The 26,165-nt window shown below is 35.1% G+C and overlaps 1 protein-coding gene across 4 annotated transcripts in view; it reads right to left on the bottom strand.

Annotated features, from left to right (window-relative positions):
• Positions 1-26,165, bottom strand: part of SNX29 (sorting nexin 29) — a 145,872-nt gene that overhangs the window by 99,413 nt on the left and 20,294 nt on the right. For all 4 annotated transcript variants that reach the window (XM_072878059.1, XM_072878057.1, XM_072878058.1 and 1 more), the window contains 6 exons: positions 23,932-24,301; positions 23,141-23,259; positions 19,103-19,184; positions 18,515-18,597; positions 10,028-10,091; positions 8,624-8,752 (listed from right to left, as the gene is read on the bottom strand). In XM_072878059.1, the coding sequence (XP_072734160.1) occupies positions 8,624-8,752; positions 10,028-10,091; positions 18,515-18,597; positions 19,103-19,184; positions 23,141-23,259; positions 23,932-24,301 (847 nt within the window). The remainder of the gene's footprint in view (positions 1-8,623; positions 8,753-10,027; positions 10,092-18,514; positions 18,598-19,102; positions 19,185-23,140; positions 23,260-23,931; positions 24,302-26,165) is intronic.

Raw genomic sequence — 26,165 nt, 5'->3', positions numbered from 1 at the left:
TCCAAAGAGGGCCAATCCTGATATATATGAATTTATATAGCTCTTTTTACCAGAGCATGTTTTAAAAAAAAAAATTTAGCAAGCATTCACTAAAAAGTCTTTAATGACTTCAAGAGGCATTGTATCAGATATTCATAGCAAGTATTTTATAGGAGGAGAAACTCCTGTACAGGAGTTAAGTGTCAGATTTGCAGAAATTCTTGTCCAGCTGACCCAACTTGTCCAACTGACTCCAAACAATTCCACATTCTGTGCTGAAGAATAAGTGACAAGACTGTAAGTACAAGTTGAAGGGAAAAGAGAAAAAAAAAAAAAGAAAAAAAAAAATCAGGCTGAAATACATGGGAAAACAAAGACAGAGAACTAAGCCACTAAAAAGCACACCCATCTCCAAAACCTCAATTATAACAAATTTCCCTGCCTGATCACTTTTCCCATGTTAATAAGTAGCTGAAAGACAGAGTGATAATATGTCATTTCACCCTGTATCAGCTCAATGATAGAGGAAGACAATCTAGTATTCCTACAAATTACTCTTTTTGCTCAAATGGCACAGGTCTAGTGTGTGTTGTTGATTAAGCTTTATACCATTGGTGACTGATGAATGATGACACAAGACATACTTTTCTTTGGTTGTTTGACTATAAAACTAGAAAACTGCACATTAGGAGCTACATTGAAAAAAATACTAAGGTTTGAAATCCAATCACCAAAAAAATGGATTTAAAGCATCCTATGAAACCAGAATTTAACTCCTCCCCAGGTCTCTTTATGATTTATTATTATTTGAGTACACATAAGAAGCAGATTAGCAGAACATCTTTGAAGCTTTATGTCTTCAAGACAAAGAAAAATCCATATGAATTTCCCCACTTTTTTTTCCTTAAGACAAAGTTAGTTTCTGACAGAGCAGATTTTTCTCCAAAATGTCTCCAAAAGTATGACTAGATAAATCCAAACACATTTAAATACAGCAACTTATAAATGCCACACATCTATAACAGCAGGATAAATTTTATTCCATCTGAAGCTTTTTCAAGCAACTGTAGGAGTTTCTCCATACTTCTGTGACTATTCTCCAAAGAAAACCAGATAAAGATATTTCCAGGTTCCAATAAACACTTTATTTATAAGCTAATCCAAAAGGATCAACCTTTTTTGGCAGAGTTTATTTTATTCTTTCACTTTTAAAGTAAAGTAATTTCACTTTTATCCAGTGAAATTACTTAAGATGCAATTAAACTCTGTAGTTAGCTTTTTGCTTTAGTACTTTTCCTGAAGATAAATCAGAATATTACAAAATTATCTGTATCCACTCTCAGCCATTAACAGTTTCTTTGCTTAAAGCCAGAGGAAAAATACAATACTAATTACAGTAATGAATCAGTACATAATAACAACTGTAAGCAAAGAGAAGAGAAATATAAGTATCAAAACCTTAAATGGTGATACACGAGTAATTTTTATCAATTTTCTAGAATGGAAGATACCATCTCATAAAATCCCTAAAATTCTAAGTATTTCTATTGTCAGACATACTTGAAAATTCACCAGAAACCACTGTATGTATTCACAAATTATAGGAAAAATCTTAATGATCCTACTAAACTCCTGTACTGAAACCAAAGTCAGAAAAAGCAAAAACATTCAGTAAATTTCTTTCAAGAGTATGCATATGGTCAGGTCTTGTTTATGTCAAGCAATACTTGACTGGCATTACTAGTTTAAGGTATCCTTTTCGCCAAAGTTATGAAATAAAACATTAATAGTAAAGGATTTACTTTTCAATGGCAATATTTAGTGATATTGATCATAATAATACAGAAACAAAATATTGTTTTACTGAAAATAAATTTTCTTTAAATATTCATGAATGATACACAGCCACAGAACACCTTAGCAACAACAAACTTGCTTATTTATTATCTTTTTTGGAAACCTATCCAGAATGACAAGGAATGATCAATTATATAATAAATGTAAGTTGTCAAATAACTTCAATTATTCCCTGCCTAATTTTGAAGCAAAAGTAATCACATTTCCTCTCAATTTTATTATTTAAAAATTAGCATTTAAGGAAACCCTGCCTAAAAGAAAAATCAAAACTACTGTAAGAATGATGATTTTTTTTAGCAGCATAAAACAAGTTCACATTTTGGGAAACATATATCTGACTTTTATGTATATAATGAATGAAAAGATAGCATGCAATATTACTGATAAATGCATATCCTCACCAACAAGTTAATTCACGCCAGGAAAAGTAGCAACTGTTCCCTAAGGACTCTCATATCGAGAGGATGAATGTAACAGGATAACAAGCAGCATGTTCTCACATCAAAGGGAGAACAGCATGGAAGAGAGATGCTATTCATATGGAACACAGCAGTGGATCAGCCCCCCTGCTGGGACTTCTGCTGTATTCTTGGAGAAGGACCAAGGCCCCGCAGGTGAAATCTCCCCCACCTTCCTTGTGTGATAGCATCCCTTTTAAAAACTATCATTATGGGGGAACAAGGGGAGTTGAAGGAGGTTGGTTATTTTCCAGTAAAGTCCACAAAGTTTCTGTGACAGATAGTTATGGTTATTGAAGCATGTATACATATACCAAGCGCAGTTAAGGTCTACTATGCAAGTCAAATTAGATGCATCTTATGTTCATCAAAATAAGATTTCTGGCTGTTAATACAAATTAATACCAGTAAGAAAATGTTTTATAAAAGCTGATTTCCAAAAATTTTATTAAAAGGTTAAACAACAATATACCTTTAAGTTATGATTTTTGTAGCATCATAAAATGAGCATTGTAAGACAAGAATTTGAAAAAAAAGAGTAGCTTCTCATATCTCAACTATAGTGGCCTGAAGAATACTGTAATTAAGTTTCTGGCACAAACATCAGATACTAACGAGTGCTTTCTGTGGCGCTTACTCCTAAAACGTGTCTTATTTCTAAATTTAGGCTTACCAAAAAAAAAAAAAGAACCCACAACAAAAATCCAACAGATATCTATGTCTTGAGAAAAACTTGGTCTTTTAGAAAACGCTATAAACATACCAAATCTCCAAATATTAAAAAAAATTGCGTGAATCTTGAGAATTAATTGAAATAAACAGTGTACTGCAAGAATATGTAGAATCTATATACAGAGGTTGGGCTAGATGACTTCCAGAGAAGCCTTCCAACCTGAATTATCCTATGATCCTACTATTAGGAGGTACAAGATCACAATTAATTGTGATCATATATACCCTAAATGAAATAAGAAAAATGAGAAGTATTACTCATAGAAGTGTGTCGCAGTTTAGCTCCAGTTGGCAACCAAGTACCACACAGCCACTCCCTCACCCTCCCCCCCGGCAGGATAGGGGAGAGAATCTGAAGAGCAAAAGAAAGAAAACTTGTCGGTTGAGATAAGAACAGTTTAATAATTGAAATAAAATAAAATAATAATAATAATAATAAATTGTAATGAAAAGGAGAACAACGAGAAAGAGAGAGAGAGTGGAACAAAACCTAGGAAAAAAAAACAAGTAATGCAACTGCTCACCACCCACTGACCGATGCCCAGCCCGTCCCCAAGCAGCGATCACTGACCCCCTGGCCAACTCCCCCCAGTTTATAGGCTGAGCATGACGCCATATGGTATGGCATAGCCCTTTGGCCAGTTGGGGTCAGCTGTCCTGGCTGTGCCCCCTCCCTACTTCTTGTGCACTTGGCAGAGCATGGGAAGCCAAAAAGCCCTTGACTACTGTAAGCACAGCTTAGCAACAACTAACATATCAGTGTATTATCAACATTATTCTCATACTAAACATTATTCTCATCCTAAATCCAAAACATAGCACTATACCAGCTACTAGGAAGAAAATTAACTCTATCCCAGCCAAAACCAGGACAAAGTGGAAGTTGAACTATATACAATATGAGATCATAGTATAAAAACAATCTCTGAAAAAAACTGTAAGGAGGAAAAAATGTGATAAACTTAACTGCTTGTCATGAAAGACAAACACTGCATGCATGATAAACTGAAAACTATCCTCACAATAGCTTCACAACACAGACTGTGTTCAAATCTAAATTATGAAAGGGCTCTATCTTAGCATTGATATTACATCTGAAAAAGCAAAAAATGGCTTTGTGGATAAGAAATATGAGGAAGTTGTTTATCTTATGAAATAACGTATCTCACTTTTTATAAAATGTTTTTGTAACTTGTGACATGTTACCAACTAACTAACAGGAAAAAAAACCCATTGAATATAGGAATATTCAAATTAGTTTTCACAAGCAGGGACAAGAGATATTTTTTCCTCTCTCTAAGCTGCTGCTTAAGGTAAGTGATGCAATCATTTCAAGATGCACAACACATCATTTCACCCATTGCTGACGCGCTATGGCTCTGAATGAAGCGTTGTAAAACAGATTAATATAAAATGCCAAATCCAAAAGCAATGTGGCTTAAATAATACAGACACTAGATAAGAGGAGGCAGATTAGGTTACAGAATGTAAACAGAAGGTACATAAAAGTGTAAGATAAAGTACAGTCAAATTCTCATCCCCCATTTCCCTATACAGTGCATTATCATCTTCTCTATCTGCTTTTCTTGCTACAAAGCCTGTCCTTTGTAAAATGCTTTCCTCCAACATTTCTGAATATAGTCTAAGAATGTGCAATCTGAGATTATCCAATTTCACAGTCAACTTGAATAAATTTCTTTGCCTCGCAAAGGGATGTAATAGTATTCCATACAGAAAAAAGAATCTCAATTTAAAAACTTTAGCATTGCCAAGAAGCCACTGGCACAGCATGTCCATGCAATTTGAGAAAGGCTCATTGACGAGGAAAAAAAAAAACAAAACAAAAAAAGAAAAACAACAAAAAAAACAGCTTACAAAATGATACTAGAGAGTCTATTTAGTCTATTGTATCAGAAGGCTAGGAAATAGGTTGAATGCTGAGACTGCTCCTTTTGAAACAATTATCATAACTGTTATGAGAGCGCTATTCAAATACTCCACATGGAAGAATGAGACTACCACTACTTGAAACTAAAATGACCTAAGAATTTTTCCATTTTTCAAAGAGAACTTAGGAAAATTTCTCTAAGGAAGCTAGCATTTTGTCTAGGAGACCAGAGACTCTTCAGAGAGTCTAGGAGACCAGATGAATAAATCAATTTTGCAGATATCCAGAAGTAATCATTTCAACACTGACTGATGTGTCACTGAAATTTGTGTTCTCAAAGCCTTCAGGAAGATATTTAAGTCAAATTCTTCACAAGAGCTTTGGGGGGACACATAAATATCAGCTCTTATAATCTGAAGCATATTTGTTCATCAAATTGCAATAGTCAGATTGTTACTGAATGATTTTCCTTGACTTAAGATGTTCAGAATATTACAATTGAGGAAATTTTTCTACTCTGGTCATGTGATGAATTGTTTTCAAGGTGAACAGTGAGATTTCACTATTACAAAATACCTGAAACTTAGATTCCTCTCACTCACCTAGTGTATTACACAGCACTTACAAAGCATTTCCACAATTTTTGTTATTTCAAATTCTTCAAATTATTCAGCTTGCCCGAATTCCTTGTTTAAAATATTACTTATTAAAAAAAATTTACTACTCTTACTATTGCAGCAGCATCACCTACAGTGTACAAAGTGAACCAACAAAAGAATATAGAAGAGAAACCTATATTCCAAAATAACTATACGTAAAGTTTCTTATGTGCTAGAAAATGAGTTGCAATGAATCATTAAAGAAATGCATCCAAAGTTCAAAATAACTGGTGACATAAGAATTTGTTGTACCTAAGCAGCTCCCAACACTGTTTTTATCATGTGACAAGGTAAACTGACTTTCAGAAGAACAATCAACACAGCATACCCAGTCTCCGTAGCAATAAGAGAAATTAAATAAACTTGTTTAACAAGTTAGTCTAAGTGAGCATGTCTTTAGATCTTGTTATAAAAGCTCCTTATGTATTCTTTAAAAAGGTATGTGCATGACAAATATCTGATTCACCCATATGTCACTGCAAATTCTAAAACTGTGGGGGAAGTGAGTCAAAGAAATATGAATATACAATTCTTATAACCTGAAACGTGAATATTAAATGATTAAGTATTTGCATTGTCTCAATTGCCCTACATCACATGAATGTCAAACCCGCTTATGCATATCTCTCCCTCCCTCAAAGTGAGTAGTTCGGTTTGATGTGTCATCAAAAGCAGAATTAGTAACATTCTAAATCCTTTTTTTTTTTTTTTTAAAGAAAGCTTTATATTTATCATTTTCAGATACTAGTTCTGCTATGCAATAACAAGCTTATAGGAATCTCAGCTGTGGTACTTCACAATTGACACTAAGCATTCTGCCTGCGCATGCAGAAAATAAACACTTCTCTCTGTGATAAGGCACAGATTACTAATCTTACTTAACATTTGGGATAGGTTTGTTGTTTACTATACATTTGAATCATCCCCAAGATCTTAGGCATCATAGGTTACTCTAGAGCTTATTTAGAATTGTAAGAAGAAAATCACACTATTACAGCAGCATTTACCTGCAAAAGTCTTTCGTAAGCTAAATCACATTTAGACAAGGGGCAGGTTAAAATTCTTTTCTTTCAGCATAGCTGTAGTACAAAGTCAAGCTGGAGGCAAGTCACTACGGGGGCCAATGTTGTTTAACACCTCCATTAACGACATGGATGCTGGGACAGAGTGCACCCCCAGCAAGTTCACAGACAATACAAAACTGGGGAGCGGCTGATACACTGGATGGTTGTGCTGCCATTCAGAGGGAGATGGACAGGCTGGAGAATTGGACTCAGATGTATCCCTTGAAGTTCAACAAGGGGAAATGCAAAGTCCTGCATCTGGGGAAGAATAGTCCTAGGCACCCATACATGCTGGGAGCTGGGAAGCAGCTCTGGGAGTCCTGGTGGACAGCAAGCTGATCACCAGCCAGCAATGCACCCTTCGCAGAAAAGAAAGCCAGCAGCATCTTGCACCACATTAGGAAGAGCATTGCCAATGGGTCCCTGCCAATGACATTGCCCAGAGGGGTTGTGGAGTCTCCATCTGTGGAGATATTCAAAACCTGACTGGAAATGGTCCTGAGCGACCAGTTCCAGCTGACCTTCCTTGAGCTAGGGGGAAGAAGTTGCACCACTTCAGAAGCTGGTACTGTTGATACTGTTTGGCAACAGTATCAAGCAACTGTAAGCTTATCCTAAGCAACTGTTGCTTATGATACAGTGGTTGATAAAGTCGTCAGTCATGAAAACCTGACAACAGGACAAGAAAAACACATCAGCCCAAGGAAAACAAAGTCATGCTTAAATAATCAGATAGAAGGAAGACAGATCGGATGGAAATGTGACTGAAGAGGATGGATAATCCATTCTTTACTGCTTAGATACATGAGGGTACATACAGAAGGGTATCTGTGTCAGCAGAAGCTGACACTGACATATTCTATATAACTGCAAGCAACAAATAAAGTTTGTTTCAAATATTCCTACCAATTTAACTGACACTAGGATCACTCAGCAAAGTTTCTACTGACTGAAGTAAGAACTTGCTGGGAGGAGGGGGGTCCCCACGCTAAACTCAGTGTGGAACTTTATACAGAGAAAATACTGTGGGGTAATATTCAAATGAAATAGTCTCCAAAACAAGTTCTCACCAGCTCCAGATCTGAGAGCTAGAATCCAAACAGTCTAGCTTGTGGTTTGGTTTTTTTGGGTTTTTTTTTTTTTTTTTGGGGGGGGGGGGGGAAATCTATGTTTTACACATGCACCAAAGCAGCCATTTCCACTACTAGAATGAGCATTTCATTATTCTAGGACAGCAACATCAGTCTGTTCACAATAAACATTGACACACTGTTTCTGTTCCCTTCCCCACCCCCTTATATTTAAAAGCTGTATCAGATTTGAGGTTTGGAAAATACTGTTTGCAGACAGTGCTAGGTACTTTAACAACATTAAGAATATAATATATCCAATAGAAGGAAAAAAACCAGGACTTTGATATTGTGATTTGTTCCAGATTGGGCAGACAGCTATACCAAGCATCTCCCAAATATTAAGTAAAATAAAAATGAATTTAAAAGAAAAAAAGGGAGCGGGGGTTAGAACTGGACAAAACAGATATATGAAGAGAGAAAAGTCTTCTTACATTTACCTTACACATACATGTATTCCTTTGTATCTAGTCTAATTATCTAACTGCTGCTATTTTCATGGCTTATATTTCTTAATATTAGTCTAATTACTTTTTAGAATTAAACTTGATGTTGTCATAAGTTCAGCTCACTAATATTCTTTCCTCTGGAGCTGTAACAGTGGTTTTACTAATATTTTAAACTCTCACTTACTGTTAACAAAACAAAAACCACAAACCCACTAAATTTGTCAGAAAATCTTCCAAAGGTTTTTTTCAGCTTGAATTCAACTAAAGTCCATGGAATTTTTAGTCCTAAATCACTTATGTTCTTCTGAAAACTAAACTACTTGAAAATTATTTTTTCTTGTATGCAGAATTTTTTATTCCCTTGTTCCACTGCTGTTACTTTTTATGACACTTTCAGCGCTTCTTACCGTGCCAAGGCTTGGACTTTTGTGGCATGTCGCTCTTCCTGTTCTGCTACTTTCCTTCTCCAGTTGTCCATTTCCTGCCTTAGCGCTGCAGAATGCTCCATCTCTCCATCAAGCAGATTTCTCAGAGATCTGGAAGAAGGGAGCAGCCTCTGTCAGAACACTGCAAACACTACCTAGTAATCAGAGGATACTCTACAAATCACAGAGTAGGTTGCCTGAATGATACCATTAATGTCATCCTAAAATTTCATTATTCAATGTAATAAATTCACCTGATTTGATTATACAAAGATATGAAAAGCTACAACAAAAAAGGACTCACTCAAAACAGTTTTAAGTGCTTACTATTAATTTGTATTACAATCTCATCAACATGCCCAAAGCACAACCTATTATGGTACTTACTGCACCATCATGCAGAAAGAATTTATTACAGAAAACAGCTTATAATCTGGTTTCAGTGCTTCTGTGCAAGTCCGTACATCTCAGGAATAATCTATAGCAATATATTTACTAGCGAGAGCAGGAGACAGGTAGGGGTTTTGTCTCTACTGAGAGCACTGCCATAGACCTCTGTGTAAAAGCTTTGATGAGATAGCAAAGGTCAGCATGATGCATAATGGTAAAACCCAAAGCATCCTGGTACTTCTGCCAAAAAATGCAAAGCTGAATGGGGCAATAACTTGCAATTATGGGAGTGGGGAGGATAAGAGGCAGGAAAATGGGATCAGCTGGTAGTCTCGACGTTAAAAAAAAAATTAAAATATCTATAGAAACATGTAAATTACCAAAATAGCCCTACTACAGCATAACAGTATGTCTTGAATACATTTGTATTTTCATTCATCCAATGAAGTGTTCCAGTCGACTAAATAAATACGAAGTAGTTTTGATAGCATTTTAAATAAGTGACTTATCATTTTTACATTTACATCACCATTTTGCCCCAAGTGAACATAAAGACGCTCACAAATGACAGCCACTTTCAGTGTAACATCATTAGCCATCCTACATCACTTCTGCACCGGAAGGAGAAAAAAGGAAATTTTCTGAATATTTGTATAAGGATAAACTTTTACCCATTTGGAAAGCTATCTTAAGAGATCTTAAGAATCTTTTGGCTATAAGTTTTGGTTTTGAAAAAACTACAGCTGGCAAAAGCTCCCAAGATACAAACAGTTATATGTGATTCTAATTCAAAGGAAAAAGTTGACCTTCAAACATTACTCTTCAGTATCAACAGTTGAATATTGCAGTATTAAGCTTACCTTTCACGGAAAAATAATATATACATCAAAAAGATTACACAAAGATTATGTATAGCTTTACACAAAGGACAGCTTATATCAGATAACAGATTTTTTTTTTAATTATAGTGCCTCTTGACTAGAAAAAGAAAACTACCTATTCTGTTCTTCCAGTTCATCCTTTCTATTCATCATGGCCACGATAGCTTGACGAAGTTCATCTGAAGAGAAGGGACAAAAAAGATGAATTTCTGTGTGTATTTTTGCTCAGGTCAGATCTATAAGTCATGTACATAGTGGCACTAATTCAGCAACACACTTAAGATGATGCCAACATCATTTGCTATTCAGCAAAGCACATAAAAATGCTCTTAATCTCATCACTAATTTGAGCAATCTTTCAAAAATGGTATTATTTAACACAGTATCAGAAGTATTGACCAAATCAAATTAGTCTGCATCTGGCTTTAATACAAATGTATGCAAGTTTGCCTGTGGCTGCAGCTGTTTTGTTTTAATCACAGACGTATGGGACAATGCACCTTTTCACTACATGCATATTAATGAGATACACTGTTACTTGTTTAACTTCTTCAAACTGCTTGTTTTCCTTGCTATAAATTCTAACACAGGAAATATAACTATTACAGTGAGACCAGAGTAGAGATAATGTCATTCCTTCTTCATGGCATTTCTTCTCAAGCTCAGTCTTAAAGACTGTCTTAAGGACGATGGGATTTCTGAATCTTGTCATTTCCCCTAAAAACCTTTTTATTTCCTACAAATACCTTAAAAAGTACTTTTTGTCATTACATCAATAATAGAAATTAAAAAAAAAAAAAGACAGATTTTTAGAATTTTTAAAGACTTCTTTAGGGTTAGGTTTAACAGTGATACCAGAGTAGCCGGATACCATACAGAAAAGTGTCAGCTCCAAGTGCTGCCTCACTTGGAGTCCTTCTGCTATTATAAAGGTTTTACCATATAACTGTACAGCTGTACTATTACTATTTACTATAAATGTACAGAAAAATATTAGGACTTAATAATCTAATCTAAAACAGATTCTGACTTCCAGATCTTGCATGAATACATGAAATACAACAGGTCTTCAAAGATTTGAATGACTTCTAGCAAACATCCGGATGGATACATGTCCTAAACTAGATTATTTTTTTTTTTAAATTTCATTAACAATTTCACTTATGGTAATCAATAATTTTATGAAAGCTTCTGCAGGGACACAATTATATCAAAACATTCCTCCCAACAGTTAAATGAAATGCTCCTATATTTATATATAATCAGCCAATTCTGTTCTGCAAGTATTCAAAGCAGATGTCAGCAAATTTTTTGGGCTTTTACTGAAAACATACTAACAGAACTGATATTACTTAATTTCTTCAAGTAAGCAAAGCCATTGGACAACATTTTTCCCTTTTACGTTCAGTTCAGTGATTCACCCGTATCTTTCTTTATATGTTCTATAGTTACAGAAATTTTTGCCAGTTCAAAAAAAAAACAAACTTAACATTGTCCTGTGGACCAGATTAAGTCTGCCAAACTCTAGTAGTGGACAAAACGTATAAGTTTTTACTATGTCAATCAAATGTATCAGTCAATGCAGACACCACAATTCCAGCCTGGCATTGGTAACCTGCTGGTAAATCCCCCCTTGCAGGATTTGGCAGGGTTCTCATATCACTTGAAATCAGCCAATCCAATGTCTTCATGCTAATTTTTTTCCAAAACATTTCTGCTTCTTTGGCCATAGAGAAAGTAGGTGATTTTTTCCTACCCATTCCACATTACAGCTGGAGAACTAACTGACATTAGCAAGAAACATTTCAGTAGGTCATTAGAGGGATTTTGCTCTCCATTAATTCAGCATTGAAAGAATAATTATTTTTCTACAGTAACTTAGCATCTTTATATGAGTTCTCTGTATAGCTATCAAAAAAAAAAAATCCAAATCTTGCAGAAAAACCAAAAGTGAAATTTGTGGGTATTAAATATTAACACACATACAGAAAAAAAAAATCTGGAGACTTCTGCTTTCTCCCTCGATAATATTACTCACATTCAAAACCAAAGCTGTGATTACATGGCTACTTTAATCAGTCTTCCTAAGGCTGGCCTTTCAGCAAAAAGGGCATTCCAACTTGACTTACCCATCATTGCTACCACCTCCCTTGTTCTGGCACTGGTGTTTATACACACACAGTGTCCCAGCAAGAACTGATCCAGATCAAAATTGATTTTGGTTTTCTTTCTGCTGGGCTACTTTTCAGACAATCGGTTGCAAGTGATCTTACTGTTGAGTTTAATACTGTTGCTGACACAAGGCACATAGCAGAAAGCAGTCAGAACACCTTTTTAGTCAATGAGGATGAGAAATAAAAGGTGGAATACCCTTTTTGGCAAGGGTAAATTCATATTGCATTGAAGTGACCAGGTAACCACTGCAATTTACATAGCAATTGTAGAAAAACTTAGAATAGAAAGATTATATATAACAAAATATGCTGTGCTCCATTATTTTCATGATTGTTTTTCAAAAGATGTTCTATAATACCTTCTATTGACTAGCGGGGGGGTGGGGGAAGAGGGGATAACAAAAACAAAAAAAACCCACCAACCCATACATTCTGAGATTTAAGTATTATATTTAGCTATAAAATATCAAACTTGGTGATCATGAAACTCAACACACTATTAGTATTCTTTTGGTCATACTAAGACACTGCCACTTTGAGGCCAGATTGGAAAGGTTGGGGGTTTTGAAGTTTTTGTGTTTGGGTTATTTTGTGGTTTGTTGGTGGGGTTTTTTGGCAGTGGAAAATTGATGGGTTGTAACAGTCCTGAAAAAAAAAAAAAAAAAGTAGTGTTGTGAAAATGGACCACAATCCATCAGCCTATCTGTGAAACAAAAAATTGTTCTAAGGATGAGGAAAATAGAATAATCAAATAAGTGTTCAAGCCTTGTACACAAGTATACAAGACAAGCAAAAAGCATCCATAGTAAGCTTTCAGTACAGTAACACTCTATAACAAAATAAAATCTTTAACTATAAAGTTGAATTCAGAATCCTCCTCAAGAAAGCATCAAGCCAATGGCATTTTAAATATTTCAAGAGTGTCATTAAAATATGATAATGCGCAATCTGAGTTAGTTGCTACTATTTCTCTGACTCTGAATAAATTAAAGCCGTTGCTACTCAGACAAGTTATTGGTAGTGCTGGCTCTGCACTTACGCTAGGGTCACTACTCTACAATAATTACCTGTATGCATACTCAAGTCTGTTTAAATGTGTACTGATTTATTAACATTTAAACAGTGAAGATATTATAAATTGTCTCAATTTTTCCAATTTTACCAGCCTATTCAAATTGTAACCTTAACTCGCCTAATAACTTAATCTTCTTCCCCTTATTCCACCCAGAATCTTCTGCATGAGTAGAGACTTGAAATCCATCTTCTCTCACTTCCCTCTTGAACACACACACAAGTAAGCAGAGCATGAAAGCAAGATTCTGTTATACACCATGGTTTGCATAAAAGAAGAAAAAAGCCTCTTGAAATAAAAGATGTTAAAATGCTTTTTATTTCCATTTGCCTCATTTTTTCTGAAAGTTATGGAATTGACAATACTGTAGGGACAAAGCAAAGCAGAAGTTCCACATTTCATTATCACATATAGGACAAAAGTCAATGCTTAATTTAGGACCACAAAAGCAAACACACTTCATACTCGGTATTTCTTGCTAATTTAGTTCAACTATGGATAGCAGTGGAGATGTGGAAGAAAGCACCAACACAAACAACTAGTCTGGGCTAAGAGCCCAGGGTTCTAAGAAGGCTTGTACAGCCTGTGCTTACCCTAGCAGCAATATTGCCTCACTGCTATACCTATGTCATTTCTTCTTGAAGTGATGAGTATTAAGGAGTCATATTTTCTATCAATTACTCAAAACAAACAGAAGAACTATATAGTTTATCATCAACCCTTCTTTAACCTCTCTATCCACAGTAAATATAAAGGAGTCAAACCTTCCCTAGTGTAATTAAAGAAATAAAAAGTTACCAAGAAAAAAAAATATCAGAAACTTTAATTTCATGATCTGTTGATGCAAATAACTGAACACAACTAAAAGGACACCATCCTATTTAATTCAGCATAACATTCAAAACTTTCAAAAACCGTAATTTCTTACTCTCACTTATGCTTCTTGAAAAATTGTAGTAACATGTCAGAACAGTCAGCTGAATGCAAACAAAGTAAATCCAGTATCATACACTGCAGCAGGTTCACTTCAAATCTGCCAGAACATCCACAGTTCATAAGCTTTTGTCTGTGTGTCATGCTTGCCTCCGAGATCAGTGTATGATCATAACCTAATTTTTTCAGCAGACTTATGTCTCATTCATTGTGTGGGTTAGAAAAAGGAATAAATTAAAAAAAAAAAAAAAAATCAGGGTTGTAGCAGCAACCATAAATTTGGCATTTGCTGACTTCTGGACTTCGCAACCTCCTTTTTTTCTCCCCCTCCTTTTTTTTTTTTTTTTTTTTTAAATAAAACAGTGGGAGGATGGCCAAGTATAACCACTTCAGAAAACTGTTTGGTGTTAGAGTTTATATCTAACTTCTGAACTGCTTTGTGCTTGATATGTCATTTACATTCTGTAAAGTAACATTAATGGAAAGAGATACTCTACTGTTATTAAGGATCAGCATTCAACACCAACATATCTAAAAATCAAGTGATAATCACAGTTTCAAAAAGACAGATATAATAAGATAACTAGTGAAGTCTTTCAAATTATGTAATCTTGAGATACTTTTGCAACAACTTCTTAAAAAAAAAAGTGCAAATCAATAATTCCAATAATTCCCATGTGCAAACCAATAATTCCAAACCAGGTCTCTCTCTACCAGTAAAATAAGATAACATAAAAATCAAGGAATGTGCTAATTAAATTTTTCATATTAAACCTCATTTTTTAAAACACCAAAAATTATCTTTTATTGTTGAAATTAATCTGTAGTGCCTAATTACTAATAAAGCAAATATTTGCTCTAAAACATTTTTTAATTCACTTGCATACTACATGCAAAATCTAGCTTCTATAAAGCTTTTATAAGGTCACATTCAGAGCATGAAATATATAAAAAAATGCCATGCGTTAAGAAACACCTGTCAATTTCCCAGCAACCTCCAGAAAAGTCCTAAGTTTCACAACTCTGTTGCTGTTCAGCCAAAGATTGGATAAGTATGATTTGCAATCACCTGTTATGAAGAATGAGCTGTAAGTGAAATCATCTCTCAGTGTACACAAGGTCATGCAGCACTCCTCTGCAATCCTGCAGATAGAATATCAGGGTGGGCTGGGAGCAGTCTACAGGAATTATTTTTTTATTTTCCTGAGTGCAAATTTACACAGATATTTTCAGAGACAAATAAAACTTCCAGCAGACTAGTTACATCTTAAATCAGAAGTCTGACCTTTAAAGACATGCTCCCTAAGCTGCCTGCATGAACCTTGGCTATTAAGGCTTTATTTAGCGCTCCGAAATCTTGCAAATATTATCCTGTCACGTCACTATTAATAGGACAAATTTTAGTAGGAAATAAATTAGACAATATAGTGTTGGCCTTCTACTGTATAGAAGGGTCCTGACCAAAAAAAAAGTCTGTAAGATGAACTGCAGCTTTTTTTCTCAGTGATTAAATTTATACACACTCTTTCCACTCTTTCAGAGAAGTCACAAGAATTTAGTACCTGTCAGTGACTGGCAGCAACCAAGTTACAGAACAGGTCAGAAGCTATTTAGAGGATAGAGAAAATATAAAAACATACAACTTATTTACTTACACAGCCAGGATAAAAATATAATATGTAGGTTTGATTATTCAGTAAAATTCTTCAGTGATCATGAAAAACTGAGGGCTTTCACAGGAATATATGAAAAAATATGGAATAATGTACAATGCTACAACCTTTGCTAACCTTTGTGGTTAAGCTCAACTTTAAAAACTAAGGAAAATTATAGTGGAAAAACTAAGTTCCCAATTATTTACTAAAAATAGCACTATAATCAAAGAACCTTGTAAAGAAGGACACAAGTAGCATCCTGCTAAAATGAAAGTTCTGAAACTTCCTTTTTTTCCACTGCAAAAACAAAATGGGGAGACTTGTGCTGGTAGGACAGATTTTTCTCGTGTAAAACAGTGCTGAAAATATAATCTTCCAATGACAATAACTGGAGCAAAGTTGTTTGTGATTCAAATATGACAAGATAAATACAATTTTTTTAAAACTGGGAAATGACATAATGGAATAGGCACATAAATATAAAACTTCTGACAAAATTCTTTATAAAATTGGTTATAAGACATAACTATCTGTAAAGTAGGATAAGTTTTCAAATTATGTCTAACATACACAGTGAAACTCTAACTTTATGGATTAGGATTTCTCTTGAGGGGTATTAGTATTTTTTTTGAGATATATTCTGCTGCTAAGTTAACCTATGCCTTACCAATGCATGGGACATAAATTCAGGAAAAATCTTTCAAAATAGCAGAAATTTTAAATTACAGCTTCTCATAACATAATTTTCTAGCCCGCATATCAAAAGAACTGAGAAAAGGTTAGTACTATACTAGCAAATTGGAAAGGAAGCAGGAAAAGAATAGATTAAAAAAATAATTCATTTCAGGCTTTGTCTTCAGAAGTACGAAGAACAAAAATCCAGTCACTGGAGACCTCACAGCTTTTCTCACTGCACTATTGCATTCCATTTTTCTTGTCTGATGTGTTAGAATTAGTTGCTATGCAACCAAGCTATAAGCCTCACCATTTAATAATTCTTCTGCTAATTGCAATAGAAAAAAGGAGCTTCAATGTCTGGCTTTGTCATAGCACTGAATTCTTCCTGTATGGAGACTCTATGACCAATAACAACAAACTTGAAAAAAGCATTTTTATTGAATGTATCTGGGATCAGCTATTATAAAGGTATTAACTTCTATGTACAGTCAGCTGAATTTTGATTATAATGATAATTAGATTATTTACTAAGTGTTCTACTGGCTTCATAGATTGTTTTGACATGCTTCCCCCCTTCCTTCCACCAAAACCTTCTCTGAAATGGGAAACTAATGATAGCATGTATGCTTTTGTTGATCCTATGGTTCATTTCATTTACAAATTTCTAAGTATCAAGAATCGAAAACCTCAAGATTTACTTCCTATGTTATAATTAACTACACATAGGAACTAACTGAGCAACTGAAGGAGACCAATTGCGGCCCCTACTGGTACCTATTACATCTATAAAACAATAAAATCAATAGAGTGCAATAAAATCAGAAAGTTTTCCATTAAAATTCTATTACCGAAAAATAAAATAAAAATGTAAGAACAAGAGGATATTGTAGTAATAACATGAGCAGAGAATATCCACTGACCAAAATATCACGGTAACTATCAAAAGTAACTCAATCTATACCTTCAATTATGTCACTTAAAAGTCTCAAACTAGTTTCCCACTTCATAAAGTACTTTGTAAGAAAGGATTTTTCAGCTTTGTAAAGCTCAGTCAGCAGACATATGCCAGAGCCTGAAACAGTACCCAGCGAAAATGCATGGTCTACCTCCTTTAACATACATTGACACAGATATCATTTGAACATGACATTAGAACATTACATCAGAATATTTTAAGGGTTCATTCATTTTAATGATTTCATAAATCAATTTCAGAAAAGAATCTTGGCTGCATCACTTCTAACTTCCCAAATGTCATAATTTAAAATCTGTACATATTTAAATTTATAAAAAGAAACAAACACACACCCCAGAGCTTTAGGAACAAAGCCACATCCACCAGTTCAGTTACAAAACTTTCTGCACAGTGAGGAAAATAAAACAATACTGGCTTACATGTTTAGACAGCTAGTCAGCTTAAGAACTAATTCTTTGTTCTACAAGTTTATGTGAAGAAAAAAGATTAAAGATGGGGTAAACAAACTGCCTGTACTTCTGCTAATCTCTTTCTACAGCAAAGGCTATTTTGTCCTGTCCAGCTCAACTCTTAACACCACTGAAAATATGACTGTCCTCCACCTTAATCTTATCCAAAGTTTTTGCTTACGGAAGCCCATATTTATGTTTGGAGCAGATTTCCATATCAAAACCACAGACTGAGTGTACATAGAAAGAGTTCCAGGTTTGTTTGGGTTTTTTTCTGGCTAGGCATTAATGAAAGCAGGCAAAATAAGTAAGATCACATCAGAACCAATCATTAGTGTTTTCAGAGCTTGCAGAGATTTAAAGATGTTAATCAATGGAATCATTATTGTTCATTTAACTACTCAAGCCACATCCAGTATAAGGATGACATTAGCTTCTCTGTGGAAAGAGAAGCTAATGTCATACCAGTTGCAATGAGCCATAACCTGGGATCTACCAATTCGAAAATCATTTTAGAGCAGTCCTTTCTAATGTGGCCAGCATACCAGAAATGAAGTGCTGTATGCCTCTCTAAACAGATCTTACTGAAATAAAAATAGAAATGAAGAGTTATAGGACTTTCAAAGTGAATTCCATCAATCTAGATACATCAAGGAAGTACTTACTAATTGTCATGGATTCCGGCACAGTGGCTGAAGGCAACATATTGCTTAAAGTATTCACTTGAGCTGGAGGACTGACTTCCACTCTAGTCACAAAAGTACAGTATCATCAATAAATGAAAACAAAATCCTGAATTTAAAGCTTAAGAAAAAAGCATTCCAGAAACTAGAATTGTCATATTCACCCATATTCAATCAACTTATGTTTAATTATCCTTTAATATATCTGTTGTAAGTCTGATTTAAGAACACACACAAAAAGATCCAAATCAACAGGTCATGGAGAATACAGTAAAAAATAACATGAAAACAAACATAAAACCTATTTTCAAAACCAGGAGGCTAAGTCTGCCCGTTACTGGACATGACTATGTGACTTCTTCAAGATAATTAGGAAAAGTTCAATGTACGAAACTATGCAAAAAGGGAAGTGCAGGCTTTTGCATTTGTCTTTCCAAACATTTGCAAAAGTACCCTGACGAATAGTTTGTTTTCCAGTACTGAGTAGCTATGCATTAGGTAACAATAATAAGTTGGGAGCTATAGGGGGAAGATTTTTTTTCTTTTAAGAAAAACTTATTTGACATGTACCTGTAAGGAAGGTCAGATCTTCTTGGAACCAGTTCTACTGCATGAACAACGTGTTCATGCCCCTCTCCATTCTCGAAGTTATCTAAAGTAGAATGCACAAGCATTAGCTTTCTTCAGTTAATAGTACTTATAAAATAAAATAAAATAAAAACAAAATGAGAAGGAAGGTAGTTACATTTTTAACTACTCATCTTTACTACAGCTTTTAAATACTTTAAATTCTTTCTCCAAGGTAGGCTTCTGCATATTCACCCTGAATGCCAGCAGGATTGTAAAGTCCCTTAGGGAAGCAGTCATTAGTTTAGAAAAAAATCAGTATTGCACAATTCCTAAATTATAATTTAGATGTACATTTTACTTTGATAACAATGTTGCAAAGCTATGAAGAGACTTCTTACTGAAGTTACTTTTGCAAGCCCCAGGAGTTTAACCACCACATGGCATCTGATCCTCATTACAAATCTGTGACTTGTAGGAAAAGAATTTGTGGTTAGTCCCCAGTACATGAAACCTTGCAAAGACAACAGTCCTTTATACATTCCCAACAAAGCACCATGGCTTTTCTCTGGCTCCTTATGCCTATGTACCAAACATCAGGAATCAGACAGATGAGATATTCTTTTAAAAGCATAGATAATATGCATCTGTCCACAGATCCACAACTGTCAGGATCAAAATATACACATCACTGGGCCTGTCATTAAGGTAGTTCAGGTGGAAAGAAACAAAAAAAAAAAAAAATCACATTTTATTGATGTTTTCTGCATCTCACTATGTAATGGTTACAAAGTTACCATAAAACAATCCTAAAATCATGACCAAAAATACCACAGAATTTAAAAAGCAGGAATTCTAGAAAAAAAAGTTAAGGGGAATTAGAGTTATGTCACAATGACTATGCAGGAGAAAGTTCATTTTTTAAGCCATAGAGTTTACCGAAGTTCAGTTCCTAAAATGCATACTCCATTTTTGTTCCAAGCAACTGCATTTTGACTCAGGCTTTCTCATCTCTAGATACATGGAGATATGATATGCCCTGACACATGCCTGAAGCACTGCAACAGACTAAAACTGAAAACACCGATATTAACATACAACACTATAGATTATGCTGTAATCTATTTCAAATATATATTTCTTGTTATTTATCTGTATTAAGACCTATAAACCAAAATATTGGGTTAAACTATATATTTTATAAGACCTCATTAAGCATGTTTTAGCAAAAATGTTGTCATAATAATAATAAGCCTGACAGTTACTGGGCTGAACTGCCCTCAGAAAAAGCTAACCCACATTGCCTCTGATATCATTCATCTAGCAAAAGTGTAACTTCCACAGTCAAGCAAATAACTGCCTAAGGCAGCTTTCAATCTCATCAAATTGTCATTATGGCTGGGGAGAGGGTGACCGTACCCATGCGTATCACTCTTCCTAACTGGTTGACATTTGGGTTGCATGATGGGCCTTTTAGTGAAGACTGCCTGCACACTCTGTCAGTTCAGGACTGTTCAGAATGGCCCAGTGACAGCATGGGAAGTTGAAATCAGACAGCAGAATCTGTTTTGCTGTTTCCTATAACTGAGGAAGACTCCTTTCATCAGCCCAATGCCATATCATTCTGGCTTGCATGCTGGACCATAGGGTTTACCACAAAGACAAAGAGGGGCAGGAGGAGAACTGAAAATATCCATATACTGTGCCAGAAGGGATCTGAATGGGCCTGCTGTTGATAATCTCCAGTAGTCTGAGCATTGTCTTCAAAACAGTTCTGAGATGAAGCAAGATGAAACAAGGGTCTTTGGTATCTCCTTAATAAAAGTAAGCCCGTTAAACTTATTGTTGTCCTCTCTGGTTATCTGTCTCCAGTACAAAGTCCTGGTTTGGTCTCCTGACTTTTGATTTCAGCTACAAACCCCTAGCTCTAGCTCCTGATGCCTTATGACATCTGACTGGCCACTAACTCCCGCAGCTCAACTGCGAGCTCCCATTCCACACCGTGTCCCCCCGCCCCCAAACAGGAACGTTCACTTGTATTCTAGATTTCAATCCGTTGCAGTCAGCAAACACTTATAAATCTATGGACTTTTTCTAACAGTTTCTGTATAAAATTAAGGAGAACGCTATGCCACAAACTACATAATGTTTTCTGAATACATTCCTTCACAAATTGAAAAAGGTGGGAGCACAAGAAAAAAAAAAATGAAAACATACTTCCTATTTTTTTTTTAACCCCTAGCATTTCTTAAGAGGTACATGTCTTAAAATACAGCAGAGGGCAGTACAGCATTATTTTACAATTCACATTATTTTTATCAACAAACTTACAGAACTGAATTACACTTTTTCACAGGCCTTCAATTAATGGTCCATTTAAACTCGTCACATATAACGGATATGCAAAAAAATATGAAATATTTTACAATTAAAACATTATTTGAATGCCACTGGGAAGTTTTTAAGTGGTCACTGAAATGAGAATACATACCCAAAGTTTTATAAATGCAATGTTTTATAAATAGCTAGCAAAATATTAACTCGGGGGGGGGGGAGAGGGAATGATGGAAGTTTTTTGTTTGTTTTTCGTACCAATACAGATACTGGAAAAGCACCAGGTCTTCTTTTCCATACCTTTGACCATTTTCATTGCTTGCTTCAAGATCTTCTCCAAACGGTCCACATCATTCTTGAAGTGCAGTACCCCAAACTGCATACAATGTTGCAGCTGAGGCCACATCACAGCCAAATGAACGTAAATTTACAAATGACACTTTCATTTACACATGTCCGTACTAAGTGTGCTTTTACTGCAGAAGCACGGCACTGCTAATTGACTATCAGCTTGTGACCCACCATAGTGGGTCTCCTGCAGAAAACAGCTTGAAGATATTGGCAGATGAAAAATTATATAAGAGCCAGCAATTGGTGCTCGCAGTCCAGAGAGCCAATCTTATTCTGGGCTGCATAAAACAAAGCATGGCAAGCAGGTTGAGGGAGGGGATCCTCCCTCTCTATTTCACTTTCATGAGACCCCACCTTGAGTACTGTATCCAGCTCTGGCATCCACAGTACAAGAAAGGCATGGACCTGTTGGAGCGGGTCCAGAGGAGGGCTGCAAAAATGATCAGAGGGCTGGAGCACCTCTCCTATGAAGCCAGGCTGAGAGAGTTGGGCTTGTTCAGCCTGGATAAGAGAAGGCTCTGAGGAGACCTTATTGTGGTCTTTCAATACTTAAAGGGGGCTTATAAGAAAGATGGAGAGAGGCTTTTTACTATGGTCTGCAGTGACAGGACAAGGGGCAATGGTTTTAAACTGAAAGAGGGTAGGTTTAGATTGGATATAAGGAAGAATTTTATTTTTTTTTTTTTTACGATGAGGGTGGTGGGACACTGGAACAGGTTGCCCAGAGAGGTCGTAGATGCCCCATCCCTGGAAACATTCAAGGTCAGGTTGGTCGGGGCTTTGAGCAACCTGATCTAGTGAAAGATGTCCCTGCCCATGGCAGGGGGGCTGGACTAGATGATCTTTGAAGATCCCTTCCAACCCCCACCATTCTATGATTCCCATAGCCTCTCCAAAGAAGTATTTCCTGGCCAATCATTCCTCATCCTGTATATAAGCAGATAACAGCTTCTACTGAACTGCATCCAATATTTGATACTTTCTCCAATCTATCAAGATTAATTTGAATTCAAATTCTCAAACACACTTGCAACTTCTTCCAGCCTAGTGGTATCTAGAAAGTGAATAAGGATACTTTCTGTTCAACCATCCTAAACATTAATAAAGTACCATACAAGACCACAGCTTAATCCCAACAAAACTCTGGTTTATTTTGACATTGATAAATCCTCCTCAACTAAACATCTACTCAAAGGGAGAACTCTGATTCAGATCTAGAATAAATTTTAATTAAACCTTCCATCCTAGTTGTGTAATATTTCCTATGTCCTTACAATCCCATTATTTCTTACCATTGTCCCATGTTAGAAATCCTGTTATAAAGTTTGCTGGAATTAGTTAAATTAAAATACCTACCTGTTTGGGAGTAAGACCCAACAGCACTGACAGGAAATAGAACATCTGAGTCATCATTCAGGACCTGCAGAGGAGTCCAACTGCCTATCTGAGAATTGCATGAGCCTATTTCATGAGGCCTAGATTTAACACAAACAAACAAAACAACCTATTTATACAGTCAATATTCATGTTTACAAAGCTTATATTTCTTTCAGATATATCACTGCAAGAAAAATCTTTATTTCAATCTGCCTGCCAATTTCTTGGTTTAGACATACATAAATTCATTAAAGATCAGACCATTCCAAAGCAGGTGAGACAAGCAGTGCTTGCCTCTTTTTCTCCAATGGGATTTTTGTGTCAGAAATAAAGAGGGCATATTAGTATCTAAAACTATTCTTTTTCTCCCAGCTTTGTCTTGTCTTGTTTAACTATATACTCTGATGATAATAGGCTTACTCTGTTTAAAATATGTGGTTTTACTGTGAAGCCAAAATAGAGTTGATATCATACTAAGAATAAGGAAACTTCAAATAGGCCAGAATTATAGCCTAAATATACCCTGCAACAATTTCAACAACTGAGAATTTCAAGGAGAACAAGTCTGAAATATTGAAATTTTGGTTTTCAGTGGAACTTAGAAGCAAAACACCATTACCATAGTGACCCAAATGGTTTAAACAATGGAAAAGAAAAAACGGGGGCAGACGACAAAGGAAAAAGGGCCGGCAGAGGAAAAGGGCCGGTGGGGGGGAAAAGCAGGGGGGAAAAGCGGAAAATTTACCACTGGCTCCTGCAACATTACTTACTTTTCAGAAGCTTCAGTTTCACCTTCTGTGCCTTTATTTCCTAATGTTTTTCCATATAGCTCTTCCTCATCTGCATCTTCATCATCAATGCTCTTCACATCTAGTTTCTGGTATTCATACTCTCCATTCATGAATACTGAATTGGTCTTCCACGAATGGTTACTTTCATTCCCGTTCAAATTTTTTCCGAGAGTGCTTTCAGATGTGGGTAATACAAAAACTGAAGATCTGTCTACACTCTCCTCTGAACTTTCTCCTGCAATCAGAGTCTTCGTGGCATCCCCCAAATTTTGCTCATCTTCCTCTTCATCAAATGAGATAATATTTGTCACTCTCTTCTTCTTTTTTCGATCTTTTTTATGTTTCAAATCTAGTAGCAACATAAAGGTTTACATAGTTTAGAAAAGAGAAACAATGTAATACACTTGGGTTTTTTTCTTAAAAGAACTCATGTACTAAGTAAGTTTACTAAAGAAAAAAACACTTATATCTACAAGGCATTTCATTATCTTTTCATACACTTGAGCTTTTAAGTCTTTAACTACCATCTTTATTTTATATGCCTTACATAATTCAGATTTTAGAAGATATTTTGGAGGTGCATTCATAACAGTATTCAATTGGAACTGGAAAAAAAAGTTCAACAAACTTATAAAATTAAATTTAAAATAAAAAGTTAGCCTTCCCATCACTTTGTCCCATGGAATATGGCTACTGTATATTGCAGAGTATGTCTACACAACAGAGAAAAAAATGAAACACTTCTGGGGAGAAAAAATTAAAAAGATCAAACTCACAACACAAACAAAATCCACAACTTGCAATCAAATAAAGTTAGTTTTGTCTATATACTGGAAATTGAGCAGTCAGTTTTCAGAAAAAGAAATTAAACTTGCTCACTCCGTCAGCTAATTAGCTCTTGGTCTAGAAATATACTGAAATCCTCTCTGATTACATCACATCTACGCTGTGACAGCACTTATTTTTAAATTATTACCTATTCTCATTGATACCAATGCGCACATGAGGCTAAATGATCTCGCAAAGTTGAAGCACTCTAAGAAATATCAGAAATTTACTCACCAAGACTCACATTGGGACTAAACTGTTTTGTTTAATTCAAGTCCAGCTGTCATCTATCCACAAAACACATTAACATACTTTTAAGAGTAAGGGGATGTTAAAACCCATTCTGGATGCAAATAGAATTCCAGCAAAAAACATAGACTGTAATGAAAACATCTAACTTGCTCTAACATTCAACATATAATGGCATTTGAACAAACCCATTTTTTTTAAAGTGACATGTTATTGTAAGTTGTACATTACATGTACTGTATACACAAGTACCATACACATAACATACATTATGTTGTAGAGTCATGTGCAGCATATGGTCAATTATTCTGTTATTTCATCTTGCAAGCCTATTCTATACTAACAAAGTTATCCCAAATCAAGTATCACCTACTATTTTAATCTCATTTAAAGTGCTAAACAACAAAAGCTTTACCACAAGTTTGTTTAGAAAACCATGTTTTGAGACAAAGTCTATTTTAAATGTCAATAAAAAAAAAAATATATTTTTATCTCAACTTCTATTCCTACCAAACAGCATTCACATGTGGAGTTTTTTACTTTTTCTCATAACCAAAACAATTTAAAGCCTAAACTCAAACCTTGTTTCTTAACTGAAAAACACATAAATCCCAGAATCTTCCTGCAGTTTTGTACCTTTACAAAGCAAAACATTCTTTCAGCTCAACTTCTGGAAATAAAGATGATAAAATATTCCTTTGCTATTTTGGGAACTGAAAATGTATAACGAATATCACATTTTGCTTGATTAATTTCAAATTATAAGAGATTAAGACACTGGGTGCTTGATTAATTTCAAATTATAAGAGATTAAGACACTGGGTCTTTGTTAGTAACTAACATCCTACAAACTGGTTGCAACATTAACACATTTAAAGGTAAAAAGAGCGTATGAGTAAATTTTCAATTGTGGTAATTACCTACTTCATATAGGAATTCAGACTGTAAACATGGGCACTGCTTGAAGAAGATTACAAACTAAGATTTTTATTATATAAAATCTTATTGAAGTCTTAGATTTTATAAATCTTATTGAAATCTTATAAAATCTTCAAGTTTTTAAGTATACAACAAGTTTTTAATATATAACAACAGATATATGGCAGTGTATTTCTGACAGATAAAGTGCCAAAATA

The sequence above is a fragment of the Ciconia boyciana genome, chromosome 13 (genome assembly GCF_034638445.1).
Source record: "Ciconia boyciana chromosome 13, ASM3463844v1, whole genome shotgun sequence".
Taxonomy (NCBI): domain Eukaryota; kingdom Metazoa; phylum Chordata; class Aves; order Ciconiiformes; family Ciconiidae; genus Ciconia; species Ciconia boyciana.
This window is presented reverse-complemented; position numbering and strand designations above follow the sequence as displayed.